The 20,924-nt window shown below is 40.7% G+C and overlaps 1 protein-coding gene and 1 pseudogene across 1 annotated transcript in view; one reads left to right on the top strand and one right to left on the bottom strand.

Moving 5' to 3' along the window:
• Positions 1 to 1,860: 1,860 nt before the first annotated feature.
• On the bottom strand, positions 1,861 to 10,063 carry LOC116895978 (annotated as a pseudogene).
• The window catches only part of Ca13 (carbonic anhydrase 13), a 24,051-nt gene continuing 13,107 nt past the window's right edge, over positions 9,981 to 20,924 (top strand). The window contains exons 1-3 of the mRNA XM_032898705.1: positions 9,981 to 10,098; positions 13,580 to 13,777; positions 19,902 to 20,020. Coding sequence (XP_032754596.1) covers positions 10,062 to 10,098; positions 13,580 to 13,777; positions 19,902 to 20,020 — 354 coding nt within the window. The 5' untranslated portion in view covers positions 9,981 to 10,061. The remainder of the gene's footprint in view (positions 10,099 to 13,579; positions 13,778 to 19,901; positions 20,021 to 20,924) is intronic.

The raw sequence follows: 20,924 nt of genomic DNA, 5'->3' as shown, positions 1-20,924 counted from the left end.
GCATTCAAATTTAAATCCTCCTGCCTAAATCTTAAGGCTGCCAGACTTATCAAGCCTGCAACCTGCAAATTCACCCTGCACATGTTGGGACACGTAGGTCTCTGTAATACGATGAGCCAATACCTTAGCTACATCCTCTCCCACCTTCCCCCCTCTCTCCCTCCAATTCTGGACTTCCTTCCTCCTCTTGTCTCCTTCTCTCACACTCTATGTTTCTTTAGAGAACTTCAACAAATACAAATGAATATCAGAGGATTAACCCCAGAAGAGCTGTGGCAAATGGGTGGTTGGCAAATTGGAGATGTATATATTGTTGAGAAACTGATTACTCTCCAAAAGATAAAGACATAGAACATGGCATATGCTGATGGGGACGTTCTGGCACAGGGCGTGAGCTAGTGATGTAGGCTACACAAGATTTATAGGTGTATTGGTGTGAACTGTGGAGCTTTGCTGGTGACCCAGGCTAGTACAGCAAGCCTTCAGGACGAGAAGGGCATATCCAGAAGGCAAGCTTCCTGGAATAAAGGTAATATCTGTTCCTCCAGAGGACAGCTTATCCTGTCCTGGCAGGCAGAAAGAAGTAGATAATAATATATGCATTGATGAGAAAATGCCCAGAGAAACCTTTATTTCTTTTCTGTCAAAGTTAGAAGAACTGATAGCAATAGAGTAAAACTGACTTACCTGCTTCAATTCTAGGAACTGTTATCTATTTTTTGATAGCTAATGATTTTGTCCTGAATTACCTGTGCCTTTCAACATTGATTTGATGTTTATATGAATTCATTTCCATTTATGATACTCTTAGCTTCCTCTTTTCTCATTTATATTTTACCTACTTTTATTATAGAACAGAATATGGGTATGTTTCTATTAGAAAGTTGTATGATTTGATGAAACCCTTAAATTGTTGAATGTAGGGTATAAGCGGAAATCTTTGACTCCTCTAGTTTTTGAAAGCCATAACCTTAAACTTCATGAGAAAGTGCCCTTTTAATTTTGGCATGAGAATTCTCATTTTGGCTAGCATCTAGATCATTTGAGCAAGCCTTTAAATTTTGGAAGCTTTTTTTTTTATTTTTCATGCACATTTTATTAGATCCAGGGGTGACAGTTTTTTCTAGTGAAACAAATGTTTGCTTCCATGATGGAAGACCACAAGAAACTTCAGTTCGTAATTTACCTTTACGAAACTATCAAGAGCACAGCATAGCTATTGCCTTATGTAGTACTCTGACATTATGTAACAAGTTGTTCACAGAAAACACACCAAAGACACCTATTCTCTAATTATCAAGTCAGTCACAAGCTTTTCTTATGGGTGTGTGTGTGTGTGTGTGTGTGTGTGTGTGTGTGTGTGTGTGTGTGAGAGAGAGAGAGAGAGAGAGAGAGAGAGAGAGAGAGAGAGAGAGAGAGAGAGAGAGAGAGAGAGAGAGAATATCCCACCCAGGACCTGTGGGCATGTTTGGTAAATGCTCTACCACTGAGCTGTTTCTTCCCCACTCTTCTCACATTGCAGATTTTTTTTTTTAAGTTAGGCAAGGAAATAAAATTTATTTGAAATACTAGCACTCAGGGCATATTCCTTTGAAAGAAAGCGTAGCAGTAAAATTTAAGCCTTGAATTTTCTAGATCTTTCCTCAAATAAGTCTCATTGGTTTGTAAGATTTTATTCTGTTCTGTCTGGGACCTATTTACCCTCCTAGGCCGAAACAGAAGACAATGCTAAAGTACGTCGTCAATTCCTAGTAAATATGGGGCAATGGCTTACTATCTCTTGGGGCCATGGTGAAAGCGTAGCTCATTTGCTGAACACTTCGCAGGCCTTGTTCTTAGCCAGCCAGCAGCTGTACATGATCACCTGTTCTCCGAGGCTAGAATCTACGGCTTGATCTTCTTTACAGCTGCCAGAACAGAGAGTGGGTTCAATCTGTGTCCAAATTCTTTTTCTCAGTACTCAAGAAAAATGCTCTGTTTTCCAGATCTTCTTACAAAATCTCGTGAGGATATAGCCTTCGCCTTCCAGGTTTCCAGAGAAACCGCTAATCCAGACCCGGAAGGAATTGTACCACACACCCAAATGAATGAAGCCCATGAACATCATCTTCTGCCTCTCTGAACCATACAATTTTTTTTTCTTTTCCTCCAGGAAGATTTCCCCTTTGAAGTAAGGCCGGAAGTCCTTCGCTTCTCTCTTAATCTGCACCTTTACCACAACATAGGGAACAACACCTACCTCATCTGGCATGGGCTTCAGGGATGACAGGTCTGCAGCCTCTGCTCTACAGAGGAAGCAGCCTGGCCTTCGCCCAGCCATAATCACAGCCCCGTTCTTCTCCCATAGCTCCTTTGCTTTGAATATTCTTGGTTATTTTTCCAGTATTTTCATGTCTATGTCTTCCAAATATTCCAGTGCTGCTTTCTGGGTCTTGGACAGAGACATGTCTGTGCTGGCCAGGAGCAGAGCCCCCACGGTTCCTGCACCGATGGATCATATATCTATGGTGAAGAAACTTGGATCCTGCGCCCCAAGGACCCATCCTCCATGAACGTCACTGGCTCCCTATGCTGCGCCAGCAAACTCAGGTACCTCCTGCCTCTTTGTCCTTTGTAGTGCATCATTGAGGGCCCGTGGGATCAAGCAACTTTGGAAAAATTAAATTTTCTTCAGGGCGACTTACATTTTATAATCCTAATATTAGAAAATCTTTAGAAATGGAAAATTAAAGAAATTGAAGTCTGCACAATATAGATGCCCTGTACTGTGCCCGCCTGGATGCTGCTATGTTCCCGCTTTGATGATACTGAACTGAACTTCTGAGCTCCAAAGCCAGTCCCAATTAAATGTTATCTTTTATAAGACTTGCCTTGGTCATGGGGTCTGTTCACAGCAGTCAAACCCTAACTAAGACAGTCTACAGATAGCATAAGAGGGAAGCTACATGATTAGATTCCTATGACTAGATTCCATAGCAGCTAAAATAGTATCCAGAGCCCTTTTAAAATTCTAAACTATTTTGCTTTGTATCACTTTTAATTACTCCAGTCTGAATTATACTATCCCGTTATGTATTTAGGTCAAGTAGGTAGCTGAAATTACGTTTCTTCTTTTTACTGTTAAGTCCTGCTGCATCTCCTTAGGGGTTGCTTTTTAAGGATTTAGGAGGAGCCTCTTGGCTCCCTCAGTTTTCTACTTCTAGTTGTGTCATCTACTGGGAGAGGACAGTGTCTTGCTAACCATGAAAGCACTGAGGACATTTTTCTCTGTAGTGATCTTTTCTTTGCAGAATGGCTAGCTTCCAACTTAGCCTCTATGACCACTCTGAGCAGTGAACTTGCTGAGTTAAAAGGCCTTTTAGAGGTGTTCCATCACTTTCTGGGACCTGGAAGACTTGAATCAAGGGCCACAATATTGGCCCTCCTCTTAGTCTCTTTATCTGCATTGACTTCGGCCTCCAAGAATGAATGTTAAATGCACATAAGGTCGGTTATACTAGACTTGAAGAAGAAAACAGTAGTTTTAATTTTAATTATTGAAAGTGCATACTTAAAGCTAAGAAAAAAAGCAAAGACTTGAAAGTACATCTTGACTTTGTTAACATTGTCTCCTAAGTAGCTAATAATCTGACAAAATAGCAGAAAACCTAAGTAATTGTCTTGGTAAAATATGGAATCTTTGTTTTCCAAGCTAGTGGGTGTTGTTGTTTTGTTTTATAAATGTCATTAGGAACAGATCAGAATTTTAAGAAAATCTTATTGTTCTTTATATAGAATCAAGTTTTAATTTTATATTGTTATATTTAATTTTAACCTTATAAAATTTACTTAGGCATATCTGTGGTATCTTTAAGTTTCATCATTCACAAACCTTTATTCCTTTTGCAAACTCACACACTTTAGGTTTCTGGTTTTGTCCTTGCCTCTCTTTCTAGCTTGGGGCATTTTTTCATTTGTACAATGAAAGTCTATTTTACCACATAAAATACTTTCTAGTCCAAAAGTGTTTTCTTTTATCAAAACTGTACCTACATGCTGCATCTCTTTCACATTTGTTGGCTTTCTGTCTTATTTTCTAATATAAAATTCTTGATGTACGTTGAGCTTCATTCTTTTTAAGCTATACAAGTCTATACATAGAACATCCGGTTATGTTTGGTTTTATGAAACTACTGTAGCTGGAAAATGGTAGTAAAGCTTAAAATTCTGTAAATCAGTACTTTTTACTTTAGGTCACCTGTATAGTTCCTTACACAAAATTCCAGGGAGTTAGTTCATAGCTTTCATGTAAATGAAATATTGCTTGTGAGATTCCTAGAAAATGGCAGGTTTACAGTGGGGAAACTAAAAAGCAGCGTGTGGCCATATCTAAGCTTTGAGCATGGTTCACTGTTATTACGGCATACTTTGCGTTCTCTACATGAAAGGAATGACTCTCTGTAGACAATCTCTGCAAAGGCTTAGCTGTGCTGGGCTTGCTTCTTTCCTCACAACCAGAGAGACTTCAGACTCCAGGGCGAGAGGCTTCACCCCTACCCTACCCCAGTCCCTTTAATGTTCCCTGTCTTACTACCCAGGCTCTCTTTTAGTGTCTTCAGGTGAACAGACTTTTCAACATAGATGATCCTTTCTTAGCTTCCTCGACTTCACTTTTTATGAGGCAGAGTGACCTTCACAGTTCTGCATCAATATTTTAGTTTGTTTTTTACTGTCTTATAATAGAGACAAAAATACCCTTAGCATCAGACAGCCAATATTTCTACCAAAAACTTCTAGTAGTGACTCTAGCAGTACTTCTAGTTGTTCTTAGTTAGTCCAGATGCTCTTAGTGTATTTGCTTCTGAAGATTTGCACACCTAGAGCTACACTAAAATATTTTTCTGTGTAGTCATAATCAGATCAATATACAATAGGTATTATTTGTTTTTCTCTGAATCCAATTTTTGAGTTTTAAAATTCTTTTATTTTATTTGTTTTTTGTTTTTTACATTTACGTATTTTGTGTGTGGGGTATGTGTGTGTGTGTGTGTGTACACTTGTGCGAGAGAAAGAGAGAGAGAGAGAGAGAGAGAGAGAGAGAGAGAGAGAGAGAGAGAGAGAGTCTGTGTCATGGCACACATATGCAGAAGTCAACTTAACTTGAGGGAGTCAATATTGTCCTTAAACCCTTAAACCACGTGAGTTCTGGAGTTCCAACTCAGATCATCAGCACCTTTATCACTGAAATATCTTACACACTGTCATTTTATTTCTCTATTTCTATTTTATTTTATTGAAGCAAGATGGTGTAATATTTGCAGTGGCCTTAAACTCACTGACTTAGCCAGATGCTCTGAAATTTAGAACCCTCCTATGTGCTACCATTCCTTAGTGATTTCATCCTTTTCTTATCTATAAAATGCAAAACATAATTAAATAGCAAGAAGATATTGGACAGTTTCACTCTTCCCAATACATCCATTCCATTCACACCTACTTCATATGAGAAACCAATTTTATTAGTTTGTGGCTTTATCTTTCCATAGCTGCTTGGTTGGTGTAGAATGTCATACAGTTGAAGGCAGGTACAAGATAGAACAAGGCCTGTCATTGGACAAGAAGGAAGGATGGGCAGGAGAAAAGTTTTAGAGAGAGGAGGAGACTGGAGAGGGCAGAAGAAGCAGCGGAGAGAACATGGAAGCTGATGTTAAGATTCCACTCTGCACATTTACAGGTTGTTATGAATATTCTTAAGGGATGGATTTGTAAAGGGTTTTGTGTGTTTAGATGAGCAAATTCTATATTATCAATTGAATCAGAAGTTATTGTGTTGTGTGTTCTTTCATATGAAGATTTAAGTTTAAGAGAGTTTGTGGTGGTGGAGACACTGGGCTGCCACAAAATTGGGATGTATATTTCTGGCATGGTGGCAACCTGCCTTGGGAACTAGATGGGTAGAGAGATTGTTGCCAGGCTCAGAGAGAAGCCATCATCAGTGTGATATGGGATGGAGCAGTGTGGGTGAGACACTTTGCTGACCGAGATGAAGATATCTACCAGATGTCTTGGGGAACTACGGTGCAGGACCTAGTGGGGGTAAAAGACAGCATTACTTATAATTTTACAGCAACAGGTTGGGACTGGAGAAATAGCTCAGAATTTAAGGGCACTTACTTCTCTTTCAGTTCTCAGTACCCACATGGCAACTCACAATTGTAGCTAACATTTCAAGGGACCCATCATTCTCTTCCAGTTTTTAAACACACGGGGCAAGCATGTGATACACACACACACACACAAACAAACACACACAAACACACACACACACACACACACACACAAAAGCAGGCAAACACTCATATAGTAACATAAAACTAAATCTTTGTTATAAGAGGCTTTTTTTCAAAGAGTTGCTAATGCATATTACCTTATTTTTCTTTTTCCAACGAACAAACATATGTTACATACATTCGTTTACCTTCTCCTTTTTCCCCTCCTAGCTAGTGTTTCAGAACTCCCTTCATATTGCTCAGGGAGTTGTTTGGCTCCATGCATATTGCTCATAGCTGGATGGCTGACTACCACGCAGATATCTTTGGGAAACTTAACCAGTCTCCTGTGTCTCTGCTTTGAGACACCCAGTGATGGTTTGTACATGCTCAGCTCAGGGAGTGGCACTATTAGAAACTGGGGCCCTGTTGGAGTAGGTGTGGCCTTGTTGGAGTAGGTGTGTCACTGTGCTTTTAAGACCCTCCTCCTCCTAGCTGCCTGGAAGTCAGTATTCTGCTAGCAACCTTCAGATGAATATGCAGAACTCTCAGCTCCTCCTGCACTTTGCCTACCTGGATGCTGCCATGTTCCTGCCTTGATGATAAAGGACTGAACCTCTGAGCCTATAAGCCAACCCCAATTAAATGTCCTTTATAAGACTTGCCTTGGCCATGGTGTCTGTTCACAGCAGTAAAACACTAACTATGACACCCAGTCCCCCCACCCCCCCATTAAACAGACTGCAGTTTTGGAAAAGTGAACCGACTACCTAAAGAAGAATTCAGAAAAGTTTGAATTCCAACTTCTTTAAAAATGTTTGTTCACTCCTTTATCCTTAATTCATTGGACAACTATTATTAGTTATCAGAAAATAATATTAGAAAACTACTCACTGTTATGTCTAAAATCATTTGGATTAATGAACATGCGTGACTTCATAGAGAAGCTGTCTGATTTGAAGCATGGGCACTTGTTGTGAAGTAAGGATGCTACCGTCTCATGGAACAGTGAGCTTTTATCATCTCTGTCACCGCACAGACACTGTGCCGGTTAGGTTTTGACGGCTTGACACTCCCTGGGTCATACAGGGAGAGAGAACCTCAATTGAGAAAATGCCTGCACTGGATTGGTGGGTATGCCAAGTGGGCGTTTTCTTGATTAGTGATTGATGTGGGAGGGCTCAGTCTATGTGGGGCAGTGCTACTCCTGGGCAGAAGACTGTGTAAGAAAGTAGGCAGAACAATCCATGGAGAGCAAACCAGTAAAAGGCTGTGGTCTCTGCTTCAGTTCATGACTCTAGGTTCTGAACTTAAGATCTTGCTTTGGTTTCATTCAATGGCAGGACCAGTCTGAATATGTAATCTGAATAACTCCTTTTCTCTCTAAGTTGCTCAAGCTGTGCTTATTACAGCAGTAGAAAGCAAACCAGGCCACTGCTTATGAGTAGTTATGGTCCCAATAATTAAAGTCTGTGCCCACAGGTTTGAGGCAGAACTAGGGTACTTATTTAGCTCAGTAACCTAGTGCCCTACTTTCTTTTTCCCCCCTGTTGTTGTTGTTGTTGTTGTTATAAATACTATGACCAAAAGCAAACTGAGAAGAAAACTCCAGCTTACAGGTTGCAGCCCATCACAGAGCAAAGTCAAAGCAGAGCTTGAAGCAGACTGTTCAGGAATGCAGGCCCTGGCTTCTTCCCAGACTGCCTTTCTTATACAGCCCAAACCCAGCTTCCATGAGATGGTACTGCCAAGAGTGAGCTGGACCTTCCTACATCCGTTAGCAATCAAGAAAATACCACCAGGATATGATCAGATCCCAGTCTAATGGGAACAGTTCTTCATTTGAGGCTCCATAATCTCAAACGCATCACGTCGACAACCAAGATTAGCCATCACACACCTAAGTTTACTTTTTCAAGATAATAATCTTAAATATATATATATATATATAGGGCACACAATACCTTCGCATTCATAATGTGTATGTGAGCATATAAAATATCTAGTCAGCTCTCTTTATCTGGGAGATGTGTAAATTTAAGCTACTTTAAATTAAAAAAATATATACAAAAGTTAATTGTATCTGGACAAGACATGTAAAGGCTTTATAAGGAACCTAGAAATGATTTTAAAGTATACAGAAGTTTGTGAATAATTTATATAAACATATGCCATTGTCTGCTAAAAGTACTATATGTCCTGGGAAAGTACTGTATGTACTTTTAAATTTTCTATACTTATTGGTTTTATGTATATGATGTTTTGCCTACATCTATGTACGTGTACTATGTAATAAGTGCCCAGTGCTCACAAAGTTCCAGAGAGGGTGTCAGATCCCCTGAAACTAATGTTATGGATGGTTGTGGCCACCATGTGGATACTAAGAAGTAAATCCCAATCCTCACAAGAGCAAAGGCATTCATAACCACCAAGTCGCCTCTTCAGCACGGCAGGGTATACGTGTGGATGTCGGAGAACAACTTTGTGGCATCCATTCTTTCCTCCGTTTCTGAGTGGATTCAGAAATTGGACTCAGGTGGTCAGACTTGAAGGGTAAGTGTTGTGCCACCTCATAGGCCTGCATCAACTATATGTAGTTCTCTGTGGTAAAAGTGAGTGTTTTATATATAATTTATACATATTTATATGTGGGTTAAATTTTTTTTTTAAATTTCACACTGAGCTGTTACCAAAACTGAGCTCGATTCTTCCAGAAAATGGAGACACCCCCAGTCCCCACAAAAAAACAAAACAAAACAGTACTTAACATTCAGGAGGAATGTTAAGCTTACTGTACTTAATGCTATATTGAAAATCTTTTTGTTGCTCTTTAGTCTGAGGAACAGGCTGCAATATGGTGTATTTAATGGGGTGGGGGTAGCAATGCGCAGTTGAATGGATTATTATTTAGTGGTGTGTGTTTTGCAGTGATTACCACAAAGCTCTCCAGTGACTTGGGTTCCTATTTCATGCAGCAGCAATGTAAATTATTCAGCAGCAATAGCAGGGAAAGAATGAAATGGTATTTTTAAAAAAAAAAAAAAAAAAGGACTCAGTATTTTAATGGCAGGCTCTTGTCCATCAAGGAGGATTTTGCACTAGTTGGTCCATAATCAGGACTGGAAACTGATCACAACTCAAACCCTCAGGAAGCTAGAACACTAACAATCTTCGAAGGTCACACAGTTTTTACTGTTCAGTCCATACGCATCTCTTCAGAACATCTTCCTTCTTACAGGGTCAGAGCGTCAGTGGCGTTAAGAACCAAGAATTCCGGTCGTCAGTTTGTTTTCGTCTATGCAGGGCCAAGCCTGCAAGATGCTGGAGTAAGCAAAAAGGAATCAGTCTACAAAGGATGGAGCTATGGGTGCAGGGAGCGCTGGCCCGGGAGGTGAGCACTTCATAACTAGTAGTTGTTATTTTAAGTGGTGGTTATTACCGCTATCAGCATTGATGTGTGTGCGTGTGTAATCACCACTGCCACCGCCATCAAGGTCCCGTGCCTTTCCCAGTCAAGATTTCCATCTTCAGCCAGCAGCTCCTGCCTGGATGAGTCATTTCCACAAGGACCTTTCTGGGTCGAACTTCCCAGAAGACAGGAAATCCCCTTTGGAAACCTTTTTAGCTGCTGAGCACAGGTCCCTTCCCCCACTCGGGCGCCCCCTGCGGGTGACGACCGAGCCCTCGGGTTTCAGGTTCCCCGGTTCGGGGTGCGGGCAGTCCCGCCCTCCACCCAGGCCCGCCCAGCTCCTTGGCGCGGACGCCCTGCCACAGGTCCACAGTGTCCCTGCCACAGGCTCTCCATCGAGGACCATGGCGAGGCTAAGCTGGGGATACGACGAGCACAACGGTGAGCGCGGGCTCCAGATGGGGCTGGTGGGGTTTGCCAGAGCTCAGAGCCCGATGGGGGTTTGGGGTCTAGGGGCCTGGTCCCCGCCGGATCTCTGCGGATTAGACCGCGGTATTCATTCACTGGAAAAGCTCACCGCTGCTCCGAGAAAGCTTAAGAGGTCAGAAGTCAGATGACACATTTGTAAGGAAACAAGGACAACTTCAGAGCGGCTTGAGTTTTGCTCACTAAGTCACGGGACGCCTTCCAGGCGCTGAAGCAATCTTGGTAACTTGTAATTTGCATACTGACTTGAAGTTTACTTGGGGCTTGTTCTTCAGTCTTCCTTTGCTACCATACCCATCCTTTCAGAGACCAAGGTTTACCAAATGATTACAGAAATTATAACTTGGTGTTAAGTGTATTTATTGATAAGCATGGCAATGAGATAGATATGTACTTTTCTTCATCGCCTAAGTGTATTAGGGATAAGACATTCTTCTTGTCTTATTGTCTTTTGAGATGATTGCTTCAAGTAATTACTCAAGAGAATTGCAAAAAGAAACCAGGAAAGCATTGATAGTGTTCTAAGACCCCTGAAGTGGCCCTACCTCAGGAGTGCCACCCACAGAACACAGATTGACAAAGTGGGGTTTGTGGATAATAATATCAAAAGATTCAATTAGCATATACCTTATTGGATAATATTCTATAGTAAATTTATGAAAAGTTTTCCTTCCTTTTATTTTACTTCCCCCCTTTTGACTTTTGAGACGAATCTTACTTTGTAGCTTAGACTGGGCAGAACTTGTGGTCATCCTCTTGCCTTGGATAGAAATAATTCATTTCTTATTGCAGCTTGCTTGAGGTTGTGATGACAAATGTAACTTTTAAAATGGCATCAGGTGAAGTTTAGATTTTTAAGAATGACATTTATGTAGCAGAGAATAGCCTTGTTGGGGCACCAGTGGAAGGGGAAGCCCTTGGTCCTGCCAAGGTTGACCCACTCCCCCCGCGTGGGGGGAGTGATGGTAAGGGGGTTGGATGGGAGGAACACCCTTACGGGGGAAGGGGCAAGGGATAGGGGGCTTATGGACAGGAAACTGGGAAAGGGAATAACATTTGAAATGTAAATAAAGAAATACATCCCATAAAAAAATACAAAAAACAAACAAACAACAAAAAATGACATTTATAATTTAGGCGACTTTCCTTTTGATGAAACCCATAATAGCAATCTTACATTTCATTACCTTCTACTATGTGTTTTTGAAAGACCATCTTCACACATTTCCTTTTTGTCTCTGATGAAATCCATTTTTATTGTTGTTATTTGGCAGTTATTAGGAGCCAGTGGTGGGACTCTTTGCGGTTAGTGAGAAGGTTGTACCCTAAAAGGTAAACAAAGTACTGGTTTCAATAAAATTCTCCAGAAAATTTAAAAATTCAACTTAGAAAGGGCATCATAACGAGGACTTGTTTTACTTCTTATTCATTTTCTTTTTAAATATGTTTATGAGGTTTTGACTTGCATGCATATTTGTGCACCATCTGCACGCCTGGTACCTGGGGAAGTTAGAAGAGGGCATGAGGTCACCAAGGAGTGGTGGTTTCAGCCTCCATGTGGGCCTAGAAATTGAACCCAAGTGCTGGGCCAGAGTATCAAGTGCTCTTAGTTGCTGAGCCTTCTCTCCAGTCCCCAGTTTACATTCTAGCTGGAGTTGTAGAACCATTCTTCTCTTTCTGAAACAGTGGTTTTCAGAGGACCACACCTTGAAGTTAGATTATGAGATTATGTTGGCAGAATTTGGTTGGGATAGGCTGGGTCCTGATTAAGCATTTTTTTTTTTTCTTCTTTAGTCATTGGCAAAAATTCAGTGACTGAACAGATGAAGGGGAACTTAAGCAGAGACTGGAAGTGATGAAATGGAATGGGAGGTGGAGCTCTGGACAGAGTGCCTGTTCCCAAGCAGCTTGTTTCTTCCTCCGATAACCTCTATTCATTTTATAGGTTTAGGCCATGTGATATAGCACTGTGGAGATTCAAAAGTTTCTCAAGCCACTGAGGCAGCACCATTTAACCTTTCACTTAAGAACCACGTTTAAGTGAGTTTAAAGTCAAGTGTGCTAGAAAGTGTACAAAGGCGGGTCTATTTAAAAAGGCACAATAGTGCAAGTGAATAGATAAAATTGGCTATTTGATCCATGTGGCTTTGTTTTGGGTAGGCCCAGTTGTGAAGGGTTAGGGATCAGTAACATAGCCTTAGGAAGAGAAAGCAGCTCCTTGACTGTGGCAAAAATGTTTGCATTGTATGTTTGAAATCTGGTGCTCGTTAGAGTAACTCATATGCGGTGGTCATGACAGAAAGATTTTGTATATTAAACAAGAAGACAAAATTGTAAGCAGAAAGAGTACACAGAAAGACAAGTGAAATTAATCTCATAAGAAAATGTAGCACCATTTCTACAGTGTCTTCTGAGTTTTTTTTAATGCAAAATCACTATGACCCATAGTATCTGATTCACAGGACACCTTTTCAGCAGAGTGTATTGTCATCTGTTCATGGTGTGTCTTTTTTCCAGAAACCACGGTGAGCAACAACGTTATATTTTCTGACAGGGCATAGCCATTTTGTTGGACCATTCTCTGTATAAGATTTTTGTGTGTCTCGGGTAGACCAGTTGCTTATAACAGGTAGTTGAGCTGAGCTGAGTGGCATCAGAGGATATTCATCCTTAAGCTGTAACTAAGTAGAACTAGCAGGCAGCCTCTGTGGAAAGACTGCCCTCTTTGATGCTTAGTATTATCTCTTTGTCTCTAGAAAATTCTTGAGCTCTGGAGCAGTGAGGGAACATTCTTGGTTTTGAGATGGAATTTCTTTGTTTGCAACAATGAATGGTACTTTTGTTTTTGTTTGGTAGGTGGGCAACTTTTAGAAGTACGGTATGAAATGTAAATATTCCTTCACCCATAAGGCCCATTTTAATTCTGAAAACAATTTAAAGCAAATAAAGTGCTTTCCATACCCACAAAACACCAGTTGTGGTTAAAATCAGAGGACCAGCGTCCTGAGAATGAGGATCTTACTTTTACTAATTTTTAAATTTTCCCCCCCAGAGGGTTATAAATGTGGGTGATGTGCTTAAGTGTATGAATGTTTTATTGTGTGTGGAAGCCAGGTGGACCTTCCTCCTTTGTCCTCTACCACCTTAGGAGTCGTGGCAGGGTCTCTCTCTGAACCTAGAGGTCAGAGATTCAGCTCGTCTAACTAGCCAGCTTATGTTGGACACCCTAAGTCTCTGCCTAAAGGCTGGATTACCCCTGAGCGCCACACCCACCCGGCAGTAGTATGGATAATGAGGGTCTCATCTTCATCTCACATTTGTGCTGCACCCACTTTATCCACGAAGCCGAGTCCCCAGCCTCCCGTTACCAATTTTAACTTTCGGAATGAAGAACTTACTTAGCTTAGCCCTTTCCTTTTGGTCCTGTGAATTTCAGGTCCTATTCACTGGAATGAATTGTTCCCTATTGCCGATGGTGATCAGCAGTCTCCAATTGAGATTAAAACCAAAGAAGTGAAATACGACTCCTCACTCCGACCTCTCAGTATCAAGTATGATCCTGCCTCGGCTAAAATCATCAGCAACAGTGGCCATTCCTTCAACGTTGACTTTGACGACACAGAGGACAAATCAGGTAGGCTCTGTTTGTCTGTTTGTTGTGGTAAGACTTTCAATGGTTAGATCGACCCTCCTGGTTTTCACTCTGTAAATTTCAAAGTGGAGGAATAATTTTCACGTGAATTCAAATTTGAAACTTAAGATAATGTTACCATGAAATAATAGAGAAAATTTGTTGGAAAAAAGTATGCTGGATGATATTTTAAAATTGGTCTTAGGTTATTATTATTACTTAATGGTGAAAATCTTGAGGTTTAATAGTATTTCACAAATAATTTTAATCTTTTCATGGAAACTTTACAATTTCTTTTTAGATTTATTTTTATCTGTATGAATGTGTACTGTGTGGCTGTCTAAGGTTATGGTGTCTGTAAGCCCCAACGTGGGTACTGAGAATCAAACCCAGGCGCTCTGTACAAGAACAAAAAATACTCTTAATCTTAAGTGCTAAGTCATTTCTCTAGTCCTGTTTTTGGAAATTGTTTAGTCACCACTACTTTGCTAATCACTGTAAACCTAAAGGGATGAGATATTGGCTTTTTAAATCTTTTTTTGTGCTTGCAATTATAATTTGTATGCTTAGAAAACAAGACACACAGAAATGTAGGATAAAAATTAAGGCTGTTCCTCCACTTTATCATTATGTTAGCAGCAATACAGTCTTCTTTGGCATTTAAATTTATAGCCACACATGTATACACACACATGCCATATTATTTTACATTTACTTTTAAGTTATTTTTAGGCTCATGCTCTATTACTTTGAAAATGTTTCCTATTCAAAATATTTCATGGATATTTTTCTTTAAAAGGTTTAGCTCTTTGTTAATAAATGAAATATATCAGCTACTCTTTTATCATACTTTATATTTTATCATCATAATAGTGGACATTTAAGAAGGAAGGAAAGTAGATATTTAATTGAAAAAAGAAGTATTTAAAACACCTATCCTTATTGATATTTTTCATTAGTTGTAATAAAAATTACATTTAACTCGTTTATGGGTCACATCTTTCACAATGGAAAAGTGGACTCCCAAGTTAAAATTTTAATTCACTTGTCAGTCTGTTACCTAAAGGGAGAATAGGATGCTATTTACTTAAAATAAATATTTGAATATTCAAATACTCTTTGGGCTTATCTGCTACCAAGTATGGATGATACTATGTTTAAAAAATTAGCTGAATGCAAATATGTGATAAACTTTCTTGTCCTTTGTGTGTTGGCCAGCACCTATCCAGTGAACTTATAGGGGTTAGTGTAGGTTCTAGGGATCGAACTCAGGTTATCAAGTCTGTCTGGCAAATACTCCCCCACCCAGTGTCATGTCATTGGCTCCCCATTAAGGATTTATGAGATTTAATCATTTCCTTCAGGTTATACTTGACATATTTAGATCCTGCTTTTGCAAAAGCATTGTTAGTAAAAATTGTAAACTTATACAATTTTTTTCTTCACATTTGTCAGATAACCATACTGATGTGATTCTTTAGGTCTGTGTAAAATAAACTTAAAAAAAAGCAATGTTTCTTTTTCTGTGAATTATACTATATGTATTCAACTTTATTTCCTTCAGACTTTCAATTTTGTGAGTCTGTTGGTAGATATGTGTGTAGTGTACTGAATAGTTTGGGGAAGCAGCCCAGAGTTTCTAAATATTAAGTTGCTACCACTCACATCTGTTATAGGATACTTTTAGAATATTTCAAACATAAAAGGTCTAACACTGAATATTGAATATTAAAGTGTCGAGATTATTCTTCAGAAACATTTTCTTTATGAATCTTAGTATTTTTATTGAGGGAAAAAACATCTAATTTGTTCTGTAGTAGTCTAGGTCTCTCTTTCTCTCTCTTCCTCCTTCCCTACCCCCTCATCTCCCTGAATTTCCTTCCTCCCCTTCCCTTTCTCTCCCCTCCACTCTTTAACTCCTTTAAGACAGAGTTTCTCACTGAACCTGGATCCAGGCTGGTAGCCTGGGAGCCCTAGAAGTCCTCCTGTCCTCACCCTGCCCACAACACTGGGGTTACCGGCTTCGTGGCCACCACATCTAGATGGTTTTTCTTTTTGTATTGTTTGTTCTTCTGAGTCAGAGTTACCCTGTGAAGTCCTTGCTGACTGGAAACCAGGCTGGCTGGATTAAAGTTGGAGCCACCACTACCAGCCCTGGCTTTTGTTTTAAGGGGCCCATGTGCTTTAACAGCACTACTCTTCCCCACTGAGCCATCTCCCCAGCTCTAAGAGACCATTCCTGACCAAAAAGTAATTCTGATTTTATCAGTGAACATACCACAGGCACAAAATCGCTGTCACGGCCCTTGAAGGTTTTGCCTGGCTGGGCCGATGCACACCTGCACCTTGGCTAACATGCAGGGTTCCACCCTTCAGAACGTTAATAGTCCTTTGAAAGGGGACAAAGAGGCACAAAATCCTTCAGGAAGAGTATTCAGTAAATATAGAAGAGGCTGATGAGGGGAGACAAAATGGGGCTGTTCTTGCTTGTGAGACTGATTTAATTCCTCTTGTAATGTCACCTGACCCTGGTTCCCCTTGGTGGTCCTGGGATGATTTCATCCAGAACTTGTCACAGTGTGCTTTAACTGCAAGGTGGCATCTTTTCACCTTTTATTTGGAAGAGATTTCCTTTTAGAAATTCTATAGGAAGTAAATAAAAGTAGGTATAAGTTTGGAGAAATCATTACTTGATTTAAAAAATAAAATGGAGACCGTGGTTTATTATTCACCGATCTTGGATGGAAAGTAAAATGAAAACTGGTCATTTTGTGAAAACACAAAATCATTTGCATTAAAAGTACTGTGGAGCGCATCTGCAGTTCCTTCCCTTGTGAAGTACTTACCTCTCTGGTTGGCCGTGGGATCTGGGAGAATGGAGCTGATAAAGGAGGCACACGAAAGTCTCATGAAATAGCCAACTTTATTCGGAGCGTCAAACAGTGTTTTCTCTGATGCTGAAGGGGGTCACACGAGGAAAGCATCTAATAGCAAGGGCGAGCCACACGAGGTGTTCAAGCCTCACTTGGAAAAACATGTTCTTCCATACAGGCATGTAGAGGAACACAGCACCAAGTAATAATGAGTAATCCGCAGTAAACTCACTCCCACATCTGGGAGAAGCACAAAAAACAAATCTTAAGAACAATTTTGTGGTTTTGGAGAAACTGAGGCCACAGGACTCTTGTCTTGTTTTCTAAGAGTTTGCTCACAAGGGCTCAGACTTCTCACCCGACTCCATTGTTGGGCAAGTTCTGACAATGAGGCTGAAGTAGGAGGATCATGAGCCGGTCTGTCTAACCCAAAGAGAAATCCACAAATTAGTGTTTATTGAAGACCCTTAAAAACCTAGAAGTGTTAAGTTCACTTTTTCATGACCTGAGTTTTTTGAGAGGATCACTCGACAGGGTGGTCCTTTTCACAATTAGGCCTTTACTTATTATAAACTAACTGAAATACTGACCTGTGAATACTGACTATGTAACTGGTAAAATAATCCATGCTGCTTAGCCAGACAAAGCCTGCTAACCTAACTTTAACAGTGACCTCTACTGCCATTATTCTTGGATGCCTCCCGAACAATGTGTGTTTTTTGTATCGCTTTCTTTTTCCAGAGCCAGCATTCCTGAGTCTCCTCCCAAAGTCAATTCCATATTAATTACTCAAGCTCTCTAATCTCCTTTCTATCTGCAAGGGAATGACTTTTCACCCAGCTCAGATTTTGTTATGCAACAGCAAGAAGAAAAGCACAATAGAGCCCTTGACTACTTTCCTTTAGCTGCCATTCCATCCTCAGTCAATGCGGGCTGTGTAGCGAATACATTACTGTTGTCACTCAGGGGAATCATGTGAAACTGCTTAAAGACAAATCAAAGATCCTATCCATTTGTTCATCAGATATTTTCGCATCTCCTCTGACAGTTACTATGCTAGGCGGTGGCAATAGCAGGATCGCAGTCTCTGCTTTCATACATGCAGCCCAGTACAAGGGGAAGCAGTCAAAGTACCATTTCACACAGTAGTACAAGAGGAAGCCCATGGACTGATCTAATGTAGTCTCTTCTTTTTCACTCTTCATAGAGCTTTGAAAGCAGCCATCTTGTGCTGTTATGATGTTTGAAACTATTTGTATTTGTGTGTGTGTGTGTGTGTGTGTGTGTGTGTGGTGTGTGTGGGGGGGGGGGTGTGTGTGTCTGTGTCTGTGTGTGTGTATGTGTGTTTGTGTGTGTGTGGTGTGTGTATGTGTGTGTGTGGTGTGTGTGTGTGTGTTGTGTGTGTGTGTGGTGTGTGTGGTGTGTGGTGTGTCTGTGTGTCTCTGTGTGTTGATGTGTGTGTGTGTGTGTCTGTGTGGTGTGTGTGTTTGCGTGTGTGTGTGGTGTGTGTGTGTGTTTTGTGTGTGTGTGGTGTGTGTGTGTGTGTGTGTGTGTGGTGTGTGTGTGTGGTGTGTGTGTGTGTGTTGTGTGTGTGTGTTGTGTGTGTGTGTGGTATGTGTGGTGTGTGTGTATGTGTGTGTGTGTGTGTGTGTGTGTGTGTGTATGTGTGTGTGTGTGTGTCTGTGTGTGTGTGTGTCTGTGTGTGTGTGGTGTGTGTGTGTGTGTGTGGTGTGTGTGTGTGTGTGTGTGTGTGTGTGTGTGGTGTGTGTGTGGTGTGTGTGTGGTGTGTGTGTGTGTGTGTGTGTGTGTGTGTGTGTGTGTGTGTGTGTGTTGTGTGTGTGGTGTGTTTGTGGGTGGTGTGGGTTGGTGTGTGTGTGGGTGTGTGGGGGTTGGGTGTGGGTTTGGGTGTGTGTGTTTGTGGGGGTTGGGGTGGGTGTGGTTTTTGGTGTGTGTTTGTGTGTGTGGTGTGTGGTGTGTTTGTGTGTGTGTGTGGTGTGTGTGTGTGTGTGTCTGTCTGTGTGTGTACCATCTGACTTGGGTGCTGAGACCTGAAGGTGGCCCTCTGGAAGCTTAACTGCTGAGTAATCTCTTCTACCCCACCTTTATGTGTTATAAAGAAATCTTTCTTATATAAGGTTTTTATATACATTTTGAAATTTAAGACTGTCAAGAGTAATTTAAATATCTGTTAAGTCTGTGTCTCCCTTTTCTAACACAATTCTGCTGTACGCTGTAGTTTAGTTATAATTATGGTGTATTCAGCCACCATACAATGTTTCCTTTCCATCCCTGCATCTTCAGCAGACAACGGAACTAGGCAGAAATAGTTTAGGACTCTCCTCTCTTCCCCTCCTTTCAGTTCCCCTTTTCCTCTCTCATTATCTTTGTCCTGTCCTTTCTTTTTCTTAAATTTGATGCTAAGGCTAGCCTCAAACTCACTGGATAGCCCAGGGTGCCAAGATTGTATGTGTGCCACCATGCCTTGTTTAGAACTGTTTTATATTAAAGTGTTTCTATATATTTGTGACATAATTTTATTACCATAAACTTAGAGATAATATTTCCTGAGGGAAAACACTAAAATTTACTTCACCAAAGTGACAGAGACATCTTGGAGTTTTAAAAAGTACTTTAATTTCTTACTTACAAATATAGAGACTAAGGGCAGTCTTTATGATTATAGCAACAATCGTGCCACAGTAGCAATGGGTAGCACATCCCTAGTGCTGTGTGTCCCAGGTGAGGGCAAGTGCCTTGCATACCACATTTCCTCTATTTTCACATCAGTCTTAGGGGGTTACATCCCTCTCATCTTTGGTTAGATGTGTAACTGGCAGCTTAGAAGGTAGAGCTTGTCTAAGACCACTCTACAGAGCCTATATCTAATCATACAATCTGTTTGGTTCTCCCAAGCTAAGACTGAACTGTTTCCTTTTTTTTTTTATTTGTTTGTTTGTTTTGGTTGGTATTGTTTTTGCCCTTCAAAATCTTTCTCAGAAACTCTGGCTTGCCCCCAGGTAAACAGAGTGGATTTTCAGTTTTGAGAATTTCGAATCTTTTCTCTTTGCTGTCTGCCGGTGTGCTGTTTTCTTTTCCCAAGTATTTAACGGTGCTCTCTACTTCCTTTTCACTCTTTGTATATACAAAATTGTATCCCTGAATGGCACATCTGTAAAGGGGGAAATTCTGGATTTGATGGGATGTATAAATGTGACTTATTTATTTCATAACTCTTTGAAATGTGCTGGATCTAGTTCTGCGTGGAGGTCCTCTCACCGGAAGCTACAGGTTGCGGCAGTTCCATCTGCACTGGGGGTCAGCAGACGACCATGGCTCTGAGCATGTGGTAGATGGAGTGAGGTATGCTGCAGAGGTAAGCTGCATACACTGCCTAATCAATATGGGAAGCCTGCCATAGCCCCAGTAGAGCCTCAGCTACTCAGGCATCCCAGTGTAGGGAACAGTTTTATTAACCCAGAAAAGCTTCAGTTGGGGCCTCTCATAACCTTAAACCAAACCTGAGAGCTTACTGTTTATTATACATTGAAAATGAGTAGACTGAGCTTAACATGCTGTCACATGCCTGGGATCCCAGCATTGGAGAGGCAGAGGCAAAAGCATCAGGACTCGAAGGCCAGCAGCCTAGGATTAAATGGCAAGATTCTAGCTGGTAAAACAAATTCAAATGGCAATGACACCAAAAATAACAAGAAGTACTTGTTGGAGGGTGTGGGGTGGAAGTCAGAGACCAGAAGACAGTAAGTTATTTATCCATGTAGGAAACACTATGATGGGTTATTTACTACCCAGGTCGTGTGACATTAAACTTTATCTATTGGATTTTCTGAAAGGCCAGAGAGAAGAGAAAGATATTTGTATTTTGCTCAACTTTGATCCAGATGAATAATCAGAAATAAATAAACTCACATTCTATACATGAGAGCAGTGGCAGGTAGGGATAAACTGTAAGGGCACAAACTCCAGATTGCATTTGCAGGTTTCTAATGCAACCTCTGTTCAGCGTTCAGAACAGTGATAAGCAGCACAATCTTAACGATCATTGTCATGCTTGAGTTTTTGCTGGCAAGGTACTCCTTTTTGTTATAACACCATTCACTAGAAATATTTGGCCTAGTGTAATCCTCTGCTTGACAGACAGAGTGTGATGTACCTCATTTTAATACCATTAAGTAGTACTGAACTTTACCCAAAAATGAAAGCCAAGTATCAGTGAGGACTCTGAGTGAACAGTCCTGGCTGGTGATTTGTTTCGACGA

Source organism: Rattus rattus, chromosome 3 (genome assembly GCF_011064425.1).
Source record: "Rattus rattus isolate New Zealand chromosome 3, Rrattus_CSIRO_v1, whole genome shotgun sequence".
Taxonomy (NCBI): Eukaryota; Metazoa; Chordata; class Mammalia; order Rodentia; family Muridae; genus Rattus; species Rattus rattus.
This window is presented reverse-complemented; position numbering and strand designations above follow the sequence as displayed.